This window comes from Rhinolophus sinicus, chromosome 1, assembly GCF_057876585.1.
Source record: "Rhinolophus sinicus isolate RSI-liver-muscle chromosome 1, RSI-T2T, whole genome shotgun sequence".
NCBI classification, from domain to species: Eukaryota; Metazoa; Chordata; class Mammalia; order Chiroptera; family Rhinolophidae; genus Rhinolophus; species Rhinolophus sinicus.
Window position 1 is genome coordinate 62090034 of NC_142501.1, and position 13755 is coordinate 62103788.

At 32.4% G+C, this 13755-nt stretch overlaps 1 protein-coding gene across 5 annotated transcripts in view; it reads left to right on the forward strand.

Annotated features, from left to right (window-relative positions):
• Positions 1 to 13755, forward strand: part of USP15 (ubiquitin specific peptidase 15) — a 114150-nt gene that overhangs the window by 26103 nt on the left and 74292 nt on the right. For 3 of the 5 annotated variants that reach the window (XM_019732414.3, XM_019732415.3, XM_088800381.1), the window contains exons 3-4: positions 1161 to 1291; positions 12920 to 13046. In XM_019732414.3, coding sequence (XP_019587973.1) covers positions 1161 to 1291; positions 12920 to 13046 — 258 coding nt within the window. Of the gene's footprint in view, positions 1 to 1160; positions 1292 to 12113; positions 12242 to 12919; positions 13047 to 13755 lie in introns of those variants that run through there. The other 2 variants (XM_019732416.3, XM_074325466.2) reach the window with 2 other exon arrangements.

Here is a 13755-nt window from a genome sequence, read left to right on the forward strand (position 1 = left end):
ACGTTATCAATACAGGGGCTTAGAATATTTAGTAAGTTTCTTTTACCTTCAGTGATTCTGAAAATATGTTGTAAATTATCAGTTTTCACAAAGAATTTAAAAATTAGAAGGTTTTTAAAAACTGAGCTTAAAAATTAATACTTACTTTGTTTCTGCTATTGAAGTCTGTGTCATAAAATTCAGAGACTTCCCACTTCTATGTGAAACAGTTTCCTCAAAGTTTTAGTATGATTCTGAGACCACAGATTGATCCTAGATAGAATAAATAACTTTCTTTAATCCTTTCCAAATTTTCCTGCTTCTTAGTTTATATTGTTACATCTAATAAGAATAGTATGTTCTCATTATTGAAATGCTACCAATATTTTGGTTCCCATTTTTGTTAATTTAAGATACACTCAGAATGAGAAAATCCCTTTATGTTGTATATAACTCGATAAACTATTTCTGTTTCTGTACTTTGGAAATTCAAGTAAAGGACCAGATAACAAATGAATCTCAGTTTGGGACTATGATGTAGGTATAACTCAAGGTATTGCTTCTAGATTTCTTGCCTATACACCAAATTGTTAGTTTAACCAGAATTTTGAAAATGGATCATAGAATTAGAACCACATCTAGGAAACGACTTCCACTTTCGATCTGTGGAGGAGTCTAGATATGGGCCTTCTGGAGTAATACGTTGGTTCACAAGATGCCCTTTTGTGATTTCCGTCATGGTTTCCAGCCCCGTGTGCTTTGGAGCCATTGTGAAAGATTATTGATTTGTTTCTGAGCCTCCTATATCAGCTAATGCTAGATTGGCCACTGCTACCATGCAAGGGATCTCTGATACTCAACATATTTGGGAAACACTCTTCTTTTAGGTCCCTTGGCAAACAATTACACCTTGTTATATTTTAAGAGCCTAATAAAATAAAAATGATGTCTTTAAACACTTTGGTTGGCTAATGCTAAATATTGGAACTTTTTAAAGCAACAGTTTATTTTGGAATATGTTGATTTAGATGTGAACCTCTTTAGTGCTTTCTTCAAAATTCATTTAAACATATAAATTAGTCTTCTAGGTCTTAAGTAATTTTTAATATATATAACCAAAGTATTTAGGAATATGTACTGTTGTTTCTTTTTATGTATTGAGTTTGTTTTTCCTTTTGCAGATGGTGATGCCCAATCACTTAAGGAACATCTTATTGATGAATTGGATTACATACTATTGCCAACTGAGGGCTGGAATAAACTTGTCAGCTGGTATACATTGATGGAAGGTCAGGAACCAATAGCACGAAAGGTACATATTAAGAACTGAATAAAAATGTTTTTCTTGAACAATTCACATTTTATTGTTAATCTTATAATGACTTGTAAAGCCTTGTCAATGATCTTTCAAAAAAGGCTGTCAAATGTTACTTCCTGATATTATATAATAACAAGAACAACTAACACATATAGAGGGTTTACTATGTGCTAGCTGCTATTACAAGCATATAACAGTAGTCCCTCCTTATCCATGGCTTCGCTTTACAGGGTTTTGTTTACTCGCAGGCAACCATGATCCAAAAATATTAAATGAAAAAATTTAAGAAATAAATAATTGATAAGTTTTAAATTGTATACCATTCTAAGTAGCATAAAGAAATCTCATACTATCTCACTCTGTCCTGCTGGGATTTTAATCATCCCTTTGTCCATTGTATCCACGCTGTACATGCTACCTGCTCATTAGTCGCTTGGTAGCCATCTCAGTCATCAGATTGGTAATCAGAGTGAGAGAGAGAGAGAGAAAGAAACCACATTCACATAATGTTTATTCCAGTATGTTGTTATAAGTCTTCTGTTTTATATGTGTTAATCTGTTGTGGAGCCTAATTTATAAACTTTTCCATAGGTATATATGTATTATATACGTATAGGAAGACACATAGTATATACAAGTTCGGTACTATTCGTTGTTTCTGGCATATACTGGGGTCCTGGAATGTATCTCCTTATGGATAAAAGGGGACTGCTTTATATATTATTAACTAAATTAATCCTCACAGAAAACCTTATTAGTTAAGTATTATTATTCCCATTATAGATGAGGAAATGAGGGCAGAAGTTGAGAGGTTCAGGGCCTTTTAGAAGTCATATCAGTTTACAAACTAAGGTAGCCTGACTGTTTTCTTAACCAATGTACAACACTGCTTTTTTGATAAAACATTTAGAAAATAATGAAGAAACTACAAGTTGATGAAATGTCTTGCAACATAATTTTTTAAAAAAATTTAAAAATGCAGATATCGCTCTTCCCTGATTTTAAAGTTTTACAATTATAGTCTGGAAGCATTAAAAGTGACCAATTTTCTTTGCTTTTGGAACTGAAAAGTCATTTATGAAAGTGAGGGTATTGTCGTAGAATACCAAATGCTTATAGTAGCTCTGCCACTTATACAAGTGTTTGACCATGTATTTGGGTATGGAAGGGAGTCGGGGAAAGATTGGGGGGAGAACCAGAATCTCTGGTGTAATTATTTATCTGGTTGTTTTCCCACATAGAAACAATTTAAAAGATGAATTATGTAACAAGGGTATAAACCTCTAGTAGACCATATTTGTATTTATTTGGAACTCATGCTACAAAGTTGCTATATTAACAATTTGTATTTGTCTGTCTATGGTTTAGGTTAGAATTGAATCTTATTTTCTAAATGTGAATGTGCCTTTGATTTAATTTAGTGCCTTAATTTCACTTAAATCTTTTCTTGTAGCCATTTCAAAATTAGGATTCCTGTTCTAAGAACGCTAGCCTGATATGTTTAAAATGACCTATCGTTTTATCTCTATTACTGGAGAATTGAGTGTTTTGACCATTTGAAGAGTAGACTAATTAGCTATAAAACTATCTATAAGAACTTTATTTCTGGGATAAAGGAAAATGTGTGTCTGAAATATCCTCAAATGTGTTAAACTGAATTACTTTATATGATAATATAAATTATACACTTTCAATAATACAATTTTTTTTCTTAATAAATATAACACATTATACAAGTGTTTATTATGGGTAAATAGATTAACCAACAACTTCATTTGCATCACTTTTTGAAAGACGCCTTGTTGGCATTGCTTGAAATCTGTGTCTGAAAAGCAAAGAAAAAAGAAAAAGAATTCTGAATACTTCACAAAGGTAGAAAGAAAAAAGCTTAACAAATCTGCTAGGAGGCCATACATTTATTTTTAAAAAGGTGGTTGGAATTGACTCAACTTGTAAAGTAATTTTCAAACTTTAATGTGCATAAAATTACCCTCAGTTTTTATTAAAATGTGTCTTCCTCCAAAATTAAATCAGTAAATCCAGGAATTTCCATATATACTATATTCCACATAACTCTGTTGCTAATGGAACTCATTTAAAAAATGGACTGGCCTTTTAGGGTCTGAAGCCAAACTTTGAATTTTACTAACGTCTCATTGCATTAAGGAAGCTAGCGTTGGTAATGCCCCTAGCTGTGATGCAGAAAGAAGTTAATCATCTTTCTGGGCCTCAAATTGTCTCTAAAATGTTTCACTTGTAGTATTAGGCATTCACTTAAAAAAACAAACAAACAAATGAGCAGGAAATAAAATGGAAACAAAATCTAAGAAAAATAATGGACAATAGAAACAAAATGATGAGGAACCCAGATAATGGAGTTATCAGACAGAGACTATAAAATATTGTGCTTATTATGTTCAAAACTATAAAAGACAGAGTTGAAAAGAACAACAGACCTGTAAAGAACCAAATATAATTCTAAAACTGAACAGTAATATGAAAAAATTAAGAATTAAGGACTTAGTATTTGGATTAAAAACCAGGCTAATCAGAACCAAAGAGAGAATTTGTAAACTAAATAATAACATCAGTAGAAACTTCACAGACTAAAGCTTAGAGAAACTAAAGAATGGAAAATACAGAAAAAAGCAAAGGGACACATGGAATACAGTAAATAAGTTTAACATTCATATAAGTGGACTCTTAGGAGGCGAGTAAAGACAGAAGGGGGTAGAAATGATACTGGAGGTAATAGCTGAGAATTTTCCAAAACCGATGAAAGATACTCTTCTACAGACTCAAGAAATGCTATGAATCCCAAGCTGAAAAAATATAAACAAAACTATACCCAATAAATCTGTTGAAAAGCAAAGGCAAAAAGATGTTCCTTATGGTAGCCAGAAAAAAGATATATTACCTTCAAAATAAGGATATGACAAAGAAATAATTTCTCAAGAGAAATTAAAGTAAAAAAAAATCTTCAACATGGTGAAGGAAAATAACTGCTAACCTAGAATTCTATGACCAAGGAAAGGATCCTTCAGAAAAAGCCTTTTTCAGATAAATGAATTGATAGAATATGTTACCAGCAGACCTGCACTAAAGGAAATAACAAAATAGTCTGCAGAATGGAAGAAAAATTACTTCATATGGAAGCCTGGAGAGATAGGAAAAAATGTAGACTGACAAAATAAATATTGTGAATAAATCTTAAGATAGACTGTTTAAAATAGTGATTTCTTACAGGGATAAAAATGTGTATAAAATTAGAGTATATAACAATATTAGCATGTAAGTTAAGATAGTAGCTTCCAAGATAACCCCCAGTGATATCCACAGTGATAACCCCCTCCTCATAGCCACATCCTTGGGTAGTCCCCTTCCACATTGTACCAAGGTCTTGGTATTGTATTGGTCTCTGTGACCAGTAATATAAAGCACAAGTCATGGCTTATCACTTTCAAGATTAGATTTTAGGGTGAAGGGGATTAAAAGGAAAAAACTTCCAGTTATAAAGTAAATAAGTCATGGAAATACAATGTAGAGCACGGTGACTATAGTTAATAACACTGTATTGCATATTTGAAAGTTGATAAGAGTTAAAAGTTCTTATAACAAGAAAAAAATTTTGTTAACTATGCATGGTGATGAAAGTTTAGTAGACCTGTTGTGGTAATCATTTTGCAGTAAGTACAAATATTAAATCATTATGTTTTACACCTGAAACTAACGTAATCATATATGTCAATAATATTTAAAAAGAAACGAGTAGATTATCGGGAGTGCATACCTCTCTAGCTTTCTCATTTCTCAGTCTGGAAAATTCAGTTGCATACTCAGACGGACTATGGGGGGGCTCACATGGTAAGGAACTGAGATCACTGACCAAGAGAGGAACAGAGGCCGGCTAACAAACATGAGTGAGCTTGGAAGTGAAACCCTCCAGTCTTATTCAAGTTTCCAAATAGTTGAAGCCCCAGGCCACAGATTAACAACAATCTCATAAAAGACTCCAAATCAGAACAGCCCAGCTAAGTTGCTTCAGATTCTTGACCGTCACAAACTATGTGAGATGTTTGCTTTGTGAAGCTGCTAAGTTTTGGGGTAATTTGTTATGCAGCAATAGATAGCTAATACGGATTTTGGTACCTGGAAGTAGTATGCTGCCATAATAACTTGAAATGTAGTAGAGGTTTTAGAATTGGGCAGTGGGTAGAAGCTGTAAGAACTTTTAAAGGGTAATAATGAAAGCCTAAAGAGCCTTGAATAAATTGGAAGTAGAATTTTAGACTTTGAAGAGGCTGCCAGTGAGTACAGAAAAGAAAGTGAGGAAAATCCTATTGGAACCTAGAAGAAAATGGTCTTTGTTATAAAGTGGCAGAAAGTTTAGCAATGCATCAATTCCAGTAAACTGAAAGATAAAAAATTATATCTAATGAACTGAATGATCTGCCAAAACGTTGAAATTACTACCTTGTTTCTTCTAGTAATGCTGTAGTCAGATGTGAGAAGAGAAAGAAAGGAGAAGCTAAAGAAAGGACTGTTAAATAAAAAGGAGCCAAGAATTGATAGTTTTGAAGATTCCTAGCGTCTACAGCTGACAACGCTAAAACTAAGAGATGTTTCTGAACAAAGATCAAACTCAAGGCACTCTCAGGAAAGCATGGTCTAATTTTGAAGCCTAAGATGTGATGGTAAAATTCACTATTAAGACCTCAGAAGAGTCAATGGTGTTACCTCACAATTCTGTTGAAACAAAAGGGCCTTTAAAGAACATGTGACAATATGTTCAACTTCACTATCTATAATGGAAATGCAAATCAAAACCATAATGGGATACCACCTCACATCTGTTTGGAGAGGATGTGGAGAAAAGGGAACCCTGGCACCTTGCTAGTGGGAATGTAAACTGGTACAACCACTATAGAAAACAATATGGAGTTTCCTCAAAAAGTTAATAGAGCTACCATATTACTCAACAATCCGTCTTATGGTTATCTACGTGAAAAATTTGAAAACATTTATTTGTAAAGATATATTTACCCCCTATGTTCATTGCATCATTATTTATGGTAACCAAGACATGGAAATAACCGAAGTGTCCTTTGATGGGTGATGACTAGACAAAGGAGATGTGGTACATATATACTGTGGGATAACTAACTACTTAGCCCTAAGAAAGGATGAAATACTGCCATTTGCACCAATATGGATGGATCTTGAAAGTATCATACTAAGTGAAATAAGTCAGATGGAAAAGGACAAGAACCATATGATTTCACTCATATGTGGAATATAAAACAGCAACAAACGAACAACCCAAACAAACTTAATAGACACAGACAACAGTATGAAGGTTACCAGAGGGGAAGAGTGGGGGAGGATGAAAAGGGTAAAGGGGGTCAAATATGTGGTGTCAGAGGGAGACTGGACTAGGAGATGAGCACACAATGCAATATATAGATGATATAACACTGTGTACTTGAAAAATGTAATTTTATTAACCAATATCACCTCAATAAATTTAATTTTTTTAAATTGCTAATAATAAAGTCACTACGTATTGGTAAAAACAAACAAAAATGAAAACCATATCTTTTAAGTCTGTTTTAATCTATAATTTCCTTCCCACCTATTCTCCCACCTTGAATTTTATTAAGTAAACTGGATTGCTTGATTGACAGAAAAAAAAGAATTTCAGACTGTAATTCAACATGTGGCTTCTAAGAACAATAGAGCTTCTAAGAAGCCTAAGGGCATTGCCCCTCAGCATAAACTCAAGTTAGAGAAGATTTAACTAGAGGACATTTTTGTGTGTGACTTTTGACTAATGGAATGAACTCCAGTGAGATCCACTGGAGACCTACAATGTTTTCAAGAACTACTGCCATCTTGGACTGCAAAAACAATGTAAAATGAAAGAGGTGTTTGACCTTCCAGACTTCTACAAGCAGGAATCAGACTACGAATTTACTCCATTGTAAATGTGCTAACTTTCATGGAAAAAACATGACTCGAAGCAAAGCCAAGTGTTAGTTATGAAGAGTTGATTTCAGGCAAGGGCAGAAGTGAGCCCTAATCGAGGATTTTCCAGTATTTGCACAGGTGAATTTCAGAATGTCTGCGGGCCATTGACTCCTTTGTACCTTCTCTTCGCCTCCTTTTTAACAGGAATATCTTAAAGATTATCGTCTACATGCCCCACCATTTTATTTTGGGTGTTATGTGGGACAGAAAACTTACCTCTTAGTTCACAGGCCTATAAATCAAGGGGAACTATACTCAAGTTACTTAAGGCACTACATCCAAGGACCCTCATCTGCATCAGAATCAGATATAGATGACAAATTTCTGACCTTTGAGTTGATGTTACAATGGGATGAAACTAGGGGGAGCCTTTGTAGGGGTTGAGAGTATTTGGTATCTTTCAGGGAGGAACTGTGACTTACTGGGGGCCAGAGGGTGGACTGTGGTAGCCAGCCTCAAAGATGCCCCCCAGTAATGGCCACCCCCTGGTATTCACACTATAGTGTAATCTCCCATGGTTGGAGTGTGTGACCAGTAAATTACAGCAGAAGTGACAGTGTGTCATTTCTGAGATTAATTTATAAATATACGGGTTCTTCTAACTTGTGAGTGCTCTCCTGCTCTCTCTCTCTCTCAGATCAATCACTCTACATGAAGCAATATGCCATGCAGGCAGCCTATGGGGAGACTTACATAATGAGGAACTAAAATCTCTGTCCACAACTGGAGAGGAACTGAGGCCTGCCGACAGCCACATGAGTGAGCTAGGAAGCAGATTGGAACATGCTTAGCCACCACGACCTAACTGATATGCGTAACACTTAGTGCAGAAGACAAATTTGTATTCTAAAATTGTCTAATATTTTCAACTGATAATATCAATATAATGTAAAAAGGTGACTAAAGCAATTCTTAGAAGGAATTTTACAGCTTAAATGCGTATATTGGAAAAAAAGAAAGTCTGAAAATTAGTTGTCTCAAGAAGAGAAAAAAAGGAAATTAAGCCTAATCATGAAAGAATAATGCACAGTAGACATTAATAAAATAGAAAAAAGCATACACTACATGAAAAAGTTTACTCATTGTAAAAACAGTGAAATTAAGCAAGTGAAATGAAGATGAGGCCTGGCAAGACTGATCAAGAATAAGAGAATAGGCACAAACAACCTATATTAGAAATGAAAAAGAGACATAGAGCTTAAAGACTTTTTTAACAGATTATTTTTTGAATAGCTTTATGTAATTGAAAATTTAGCTGAAATGGACAAATGTCTAGAAAAATACAACTTAATGTTGAAACAATGAAAAATAGAAAATCTGAATTGCACTATGTGATTAAAGAAATAGAATCGCTAAATGAAAACCTTCCCATAAAGAAAACTGCAGGTGCAGGAGGCTTCACCAGTATAGTCACCCAAATAGTTAAGGAAGCAGTATACCAATCTTATGCAAACTCTTCCAGAAAATAGAATACTGCCCAACTTTTTTTGTGAGGTTAACATAAACATGACACAAAACCCTAAAGGACGTTACAAAAATGAAAACTTGCAGGCTAGTCTTACTCATAAACATAGATACTTAATTCCTAAGTATAATAGCAAGCCAAATCCAGCAGTATGTAAAAAGGACAATTAAAAAAAATGGCTTAGCTGGATTTTTTTCAAGTGCAATTTTGATTTAACTTTGAAAATTACTTACAGTTTTGTTCTCAACTGAGTAATGAAGAAAAGTAATCTCAACAGATGCAGAAAAAGCATTTAATACAACTTCAATATCCATGTATGATTTTTTTAAACTCTTAAAAATAGAAAGCTAGCAATAGAAACATAATGCAAATATACTTATAGGTAAAATAGTCAAAGCTCTCCCTCTCAGATCAGGGACAAGACAAGGGTAACTATATTAAAGGTTTTAGCTGGTATGGTAATGCAAAGGAAATAATTAAAAGAATAAGTGTTGAAAAGAAGAAATAAAATTTTAATATTTTAGGAGACATAATTGTGTATGTTGAAAATTCCAAAAGTTGTACTGATGAACAATTAGAAGTAATAATTAAGTTTAGCAAGGTAGGTGGATATAAAGTCAATATATGAAAACCAATTATACAGCAGCAGCAAATAAAGTTGAATTTTAAAATAATGTTTATAACAGATCAAAGTACTTAGGAATAAACCAACAAAAACTGCTTTTCTACACTGAAAATTACAAAACATTATTTAGCAAAACTGAAGAAAACCTAATGAATTTGTGGCCAATAGGGGTCACCAAACTTTTCTGTGTGAAGGGCCAGATGGTAAATATTTTCAGCTTTGTGGACCAAAATGGTCTCTGTGGAAACTATTAACTGTGCCATTTTGGGTGCAAAAGCGGCCATAGATGATACATAAATGAAGTGGCATGACTGTGTTCTAGTAAAATGTTATTTACAAAAATAGATGGTGAGTCAGATTTAGCTTAATGGTCATAGTTCTAGGCACTGATTAATTTATGGCTACCAACGTTACACAGAGAGAGGAGTAGTAACTCGATATTATTTACATCTTGTTTAGAATATACCTCAACATCTATGAAGTACTCTTAATAAAAACTGCAAAAATAAAAAGGATGGATGGTGAACTTTTCAGTTACAATACACTTAAGAGACTCTGTCAGTTACAATATTTGAGTTTTATTTGGATCCTGATTCAAACAATGCATTAAAAATGAGACAGCAGAGACATTTTGAGTATCGACTGGATATTTGATATTATGGAGTTCATTTTAATTATTTTAGATGTGTGAATGGTATTATGGTTTTGTTTAAATCCTTGTTTTTGAAGAAATATATCCTGACGTATTTGTGGATGGAATATCACGTGTGAGATTAATTTGTTGCACATTTAACACCTATGATTTCATAGATGTGTTGTACTTCTCTATTTGTCCATCTACTTGTTCCTGACTCCAGGGACTAGTAGGTCTAACTCACTGGTTATTCCTAGCACATAGTAGGTGCTCAGTAAGTGCTGCAAAAATAAATGTACTCAAAAATAGTAAATGTGCCATTAGGCCCAGTGTTATTAAATTGTTGTGGAGTACCAGATTTCTTTAGAAATTACTTTCTGTTTCCAAAGGGGGACCAGTAGGCAGTTGGAATGAAGTAAAGTTTCTTTGAAACTTTCATACGCTGATGTAAGAGTAGACTGAATTAGGTTTGTCAAACACATTTCATGATTTTATACAAAATGCTCTCTAACATTTACAGCAAAATGAACAAGTAAAAATTATATTTAATTCAGCATAAACTTGTATTTCCCTCCCTAGCTTAGTAAAGAGACTTTACCTTCAACGTGGCTTGGAATTAATGGAAATATTTTTATATAGCCATGAGTCTTAAATTTTGAATAAGGAGCTAGATTTCATCTTGTGCTTCCTCCTTATTGATAAATAATATAACAACATTATAATTCACTTACAAAAAACATTTTAATTATGAACTCTAATTCTGAAACATAACTATTTCTGAATATTCATCTTCCAGTCTGTTTCAAATGTATATTTTAATGATTATAATAATTAGGTAAGTATGACTTTATACTGTTTTTTATAAGCCTGTTTCTTCCAGTGACAGTTTCTATAGCTATCATTTTAAATGATTATTTTTAGTGCGAACATTTTTAATGAATGTAGGTGACTACATAACAAATACAAAGAAGATGTTGCAGAAGCAAATAATTTACATACAACCATAATAACAGTAATACATAAGTATTTTTCTCTGTTCTGGTGCTATTATAGTCAAGCTTTAATCATTCATATACATGGTTCTTTCAGATAAAAATAGTTGGAGGACAAACATATTTTCTTTAAAAGAACAGCTTTTTAATACACTACTCTTGGAAGTAGTAAAATATCTTATAAATATATTAATAGTAATCTAAGTAGTGATGATGAGGGTTTTAGCAATGGTATGATATTGTTAGAGAGAAGGAAAAACAATGAGAAGAATTCTGAATCCCAGTAAAGTGTGGACTCTGAAATAATCTTGATGTTTTGCTTTCATTGTTTACAATGACTTCCTGACATTTAAATCACCAGGTTCTTTCTAGGTAAATAACTGTTAATGTTACGAAAATTGTCTTAAAAAAAAAACAAAAAAAACTATGCTTATTTAGAAAATACATACCTCAGTATAAATCACAGTGAGGAATTTTTATATTTTTTGTTATTTAATCCTGTTTTTTTATCCCATTACCTGATCTATTGTTGGTCATTCCATTTTTTTCCCCCATAAAAATGAGGCCTGTAGCTAGTTAAGTTTTAGCAACTCATCAGTGATTAGTAGCTATCTTAATATAATATTATTGTAGAATTCTTACTCAGATATTGAGTCCCAGAGCAGAAAATTTTGATTGACAAAAACATTTGATTCCTAGTTTTCCTACTCAAATATAGCTACAAGCAGTCTTATAAAATTAAATGATATGGTATCTTTTGCTACATTCTTAACCTCAAAGTAAATAAGCATAAAAGATAAAACAGAATATTGTTAAGAGACAATTTATATATTAGTTTGAAAATGAATTAAGTTAATTAATGGAAGGAGTGGTGACAGGCTATTTTAGAAATGCAGTAGGAGAATGTGCATGACAAAGTGTCATAGAAATTAGTGTTGGGTTGCACATTCAATGCTAGATAAACTACATTTGAATTTTTTGAGTTAAAACAATTCCCTACAAGTGAAAGAGAAATGTTTAAGTCCCTTGCTAAACTGATGCTAAGCTTGTGAGTACAGCAGTTATTTGGAGCCCTCCCTTTTGCCATATTTGTCTAATGTATCACATATCAGGCTGATTACTATTTTCAGCAACAGTATTCATGACTTAAATCCTACAGTTAACCTTTAGAAGATCAAAAGGAAATATACTTATTAAAAAGGTGACCCTACTACATACATATTTTCTCTTTTTCTGCTTTGTTGCTTGCATGTTTAGCAGGGTTTTTTCTTTTTTTCATTTGTTGCATAGAATTACTAAGTGCGCATGTAAAGGTCATACAAAGTCATCTTAGGGTGGAAAACTAACATATCAGTTACAAAGCATAGCTAAGTACTTTGGCAGCAGTAATTTGGTGTTATCATTTTAAAATATTTATTTTAATGTACAGAGTGATATTATAGCTGTTGCTAACTGAAATTGTGTAAAACTTAAAATTTTTAAGGGTTTTCTGCTTGAGATCGAGTACTAAAAGCTCAAAGTATGTCTCTGTCTTTAATCAGAGCTGTATTTACATTTTGAGTAAACTTTCTTGTCATATATACTGAATGTATTCATTATGTACTTAAGTATCTTCACAGATCAGTAGAATACCTTTCCAAACTGTCTGTTAGTGTTTAATATTATTATTTATAATCTGTTAAATAATAAATTTTCCAAAAATGTTTCTTGCTTTTTCAAATATCCAATAACTTTTATTTTATGTTGACAGATTTTAATAGCTGTTGTTTTTCATTGGAGATCTGTGTTTTTTCCTAAAGCTTTTTTAGAGGAATGTATTCTACTAGAGATGGTGAAATATATTGAGCTATAGCTGACACTGATTTGTTTTGATTTTTAGGTGGTTGAACAGGGTATGTTTGTAAAGCACTGCAAAGTAGAAGTATATCTCACAGAATTGAAGCTCTGTGAAAATGGAAACATGAACAATGTTGTAACTCGAAGATTTAGCAAAGCCGACACTATAGGTAATGCGAGACCCTCCCTCTCTTTGTTAAGCCATTGCTATTAGAAATTTAATTATAATTCTATTTGTTATATGCTACTAGAATGATAACCATTTTAAGGGTTTATACTTAAACATAGATTTCCAAGCTCAATACAGTATATTTTAGCATAGAGTTGAATTATTTATTGTTTACAAATCTACATTATTAGATGATTTTAATATTTGTGCCATTTAAAAAAAATCAAAGCTATTGTTTTACTTTAGCATTTGAAAAATGTATATTTTGTTTGTAACATGAATATAAAATAGAACTTTAAATAAAAACTTGCTTAAATAAAACTTTGTCAGGTAATGTAATAATAATAATGTTTCCCCTTCTTAGTATGGAAAGTGACAATTGTTTATTTCCTTTTTTCTCTTAGTTCATTCTTTGGATTCTAAATACAGTCTAAGTAGCTGTCAGGCTTAGCATTATTATGACACATTGTTGTTTTTTTAATGAGTAAATTAGGGAATTATAGTCTCAAATATAAGTGTACTTAACTCCCTTTCTCTATTTATGTGTCTGCATATCTATATATATTAATATATTTGCACATACAAATGTACATTAAAATATATGTAAATATTTTCATTCCATTTTAATTTAAGATCCAGAACGTATTGAATAAAAGATTTTTTAAATAAATGATTAGAAATTTAATAACAAAATTACAGTTCTTTTTGAT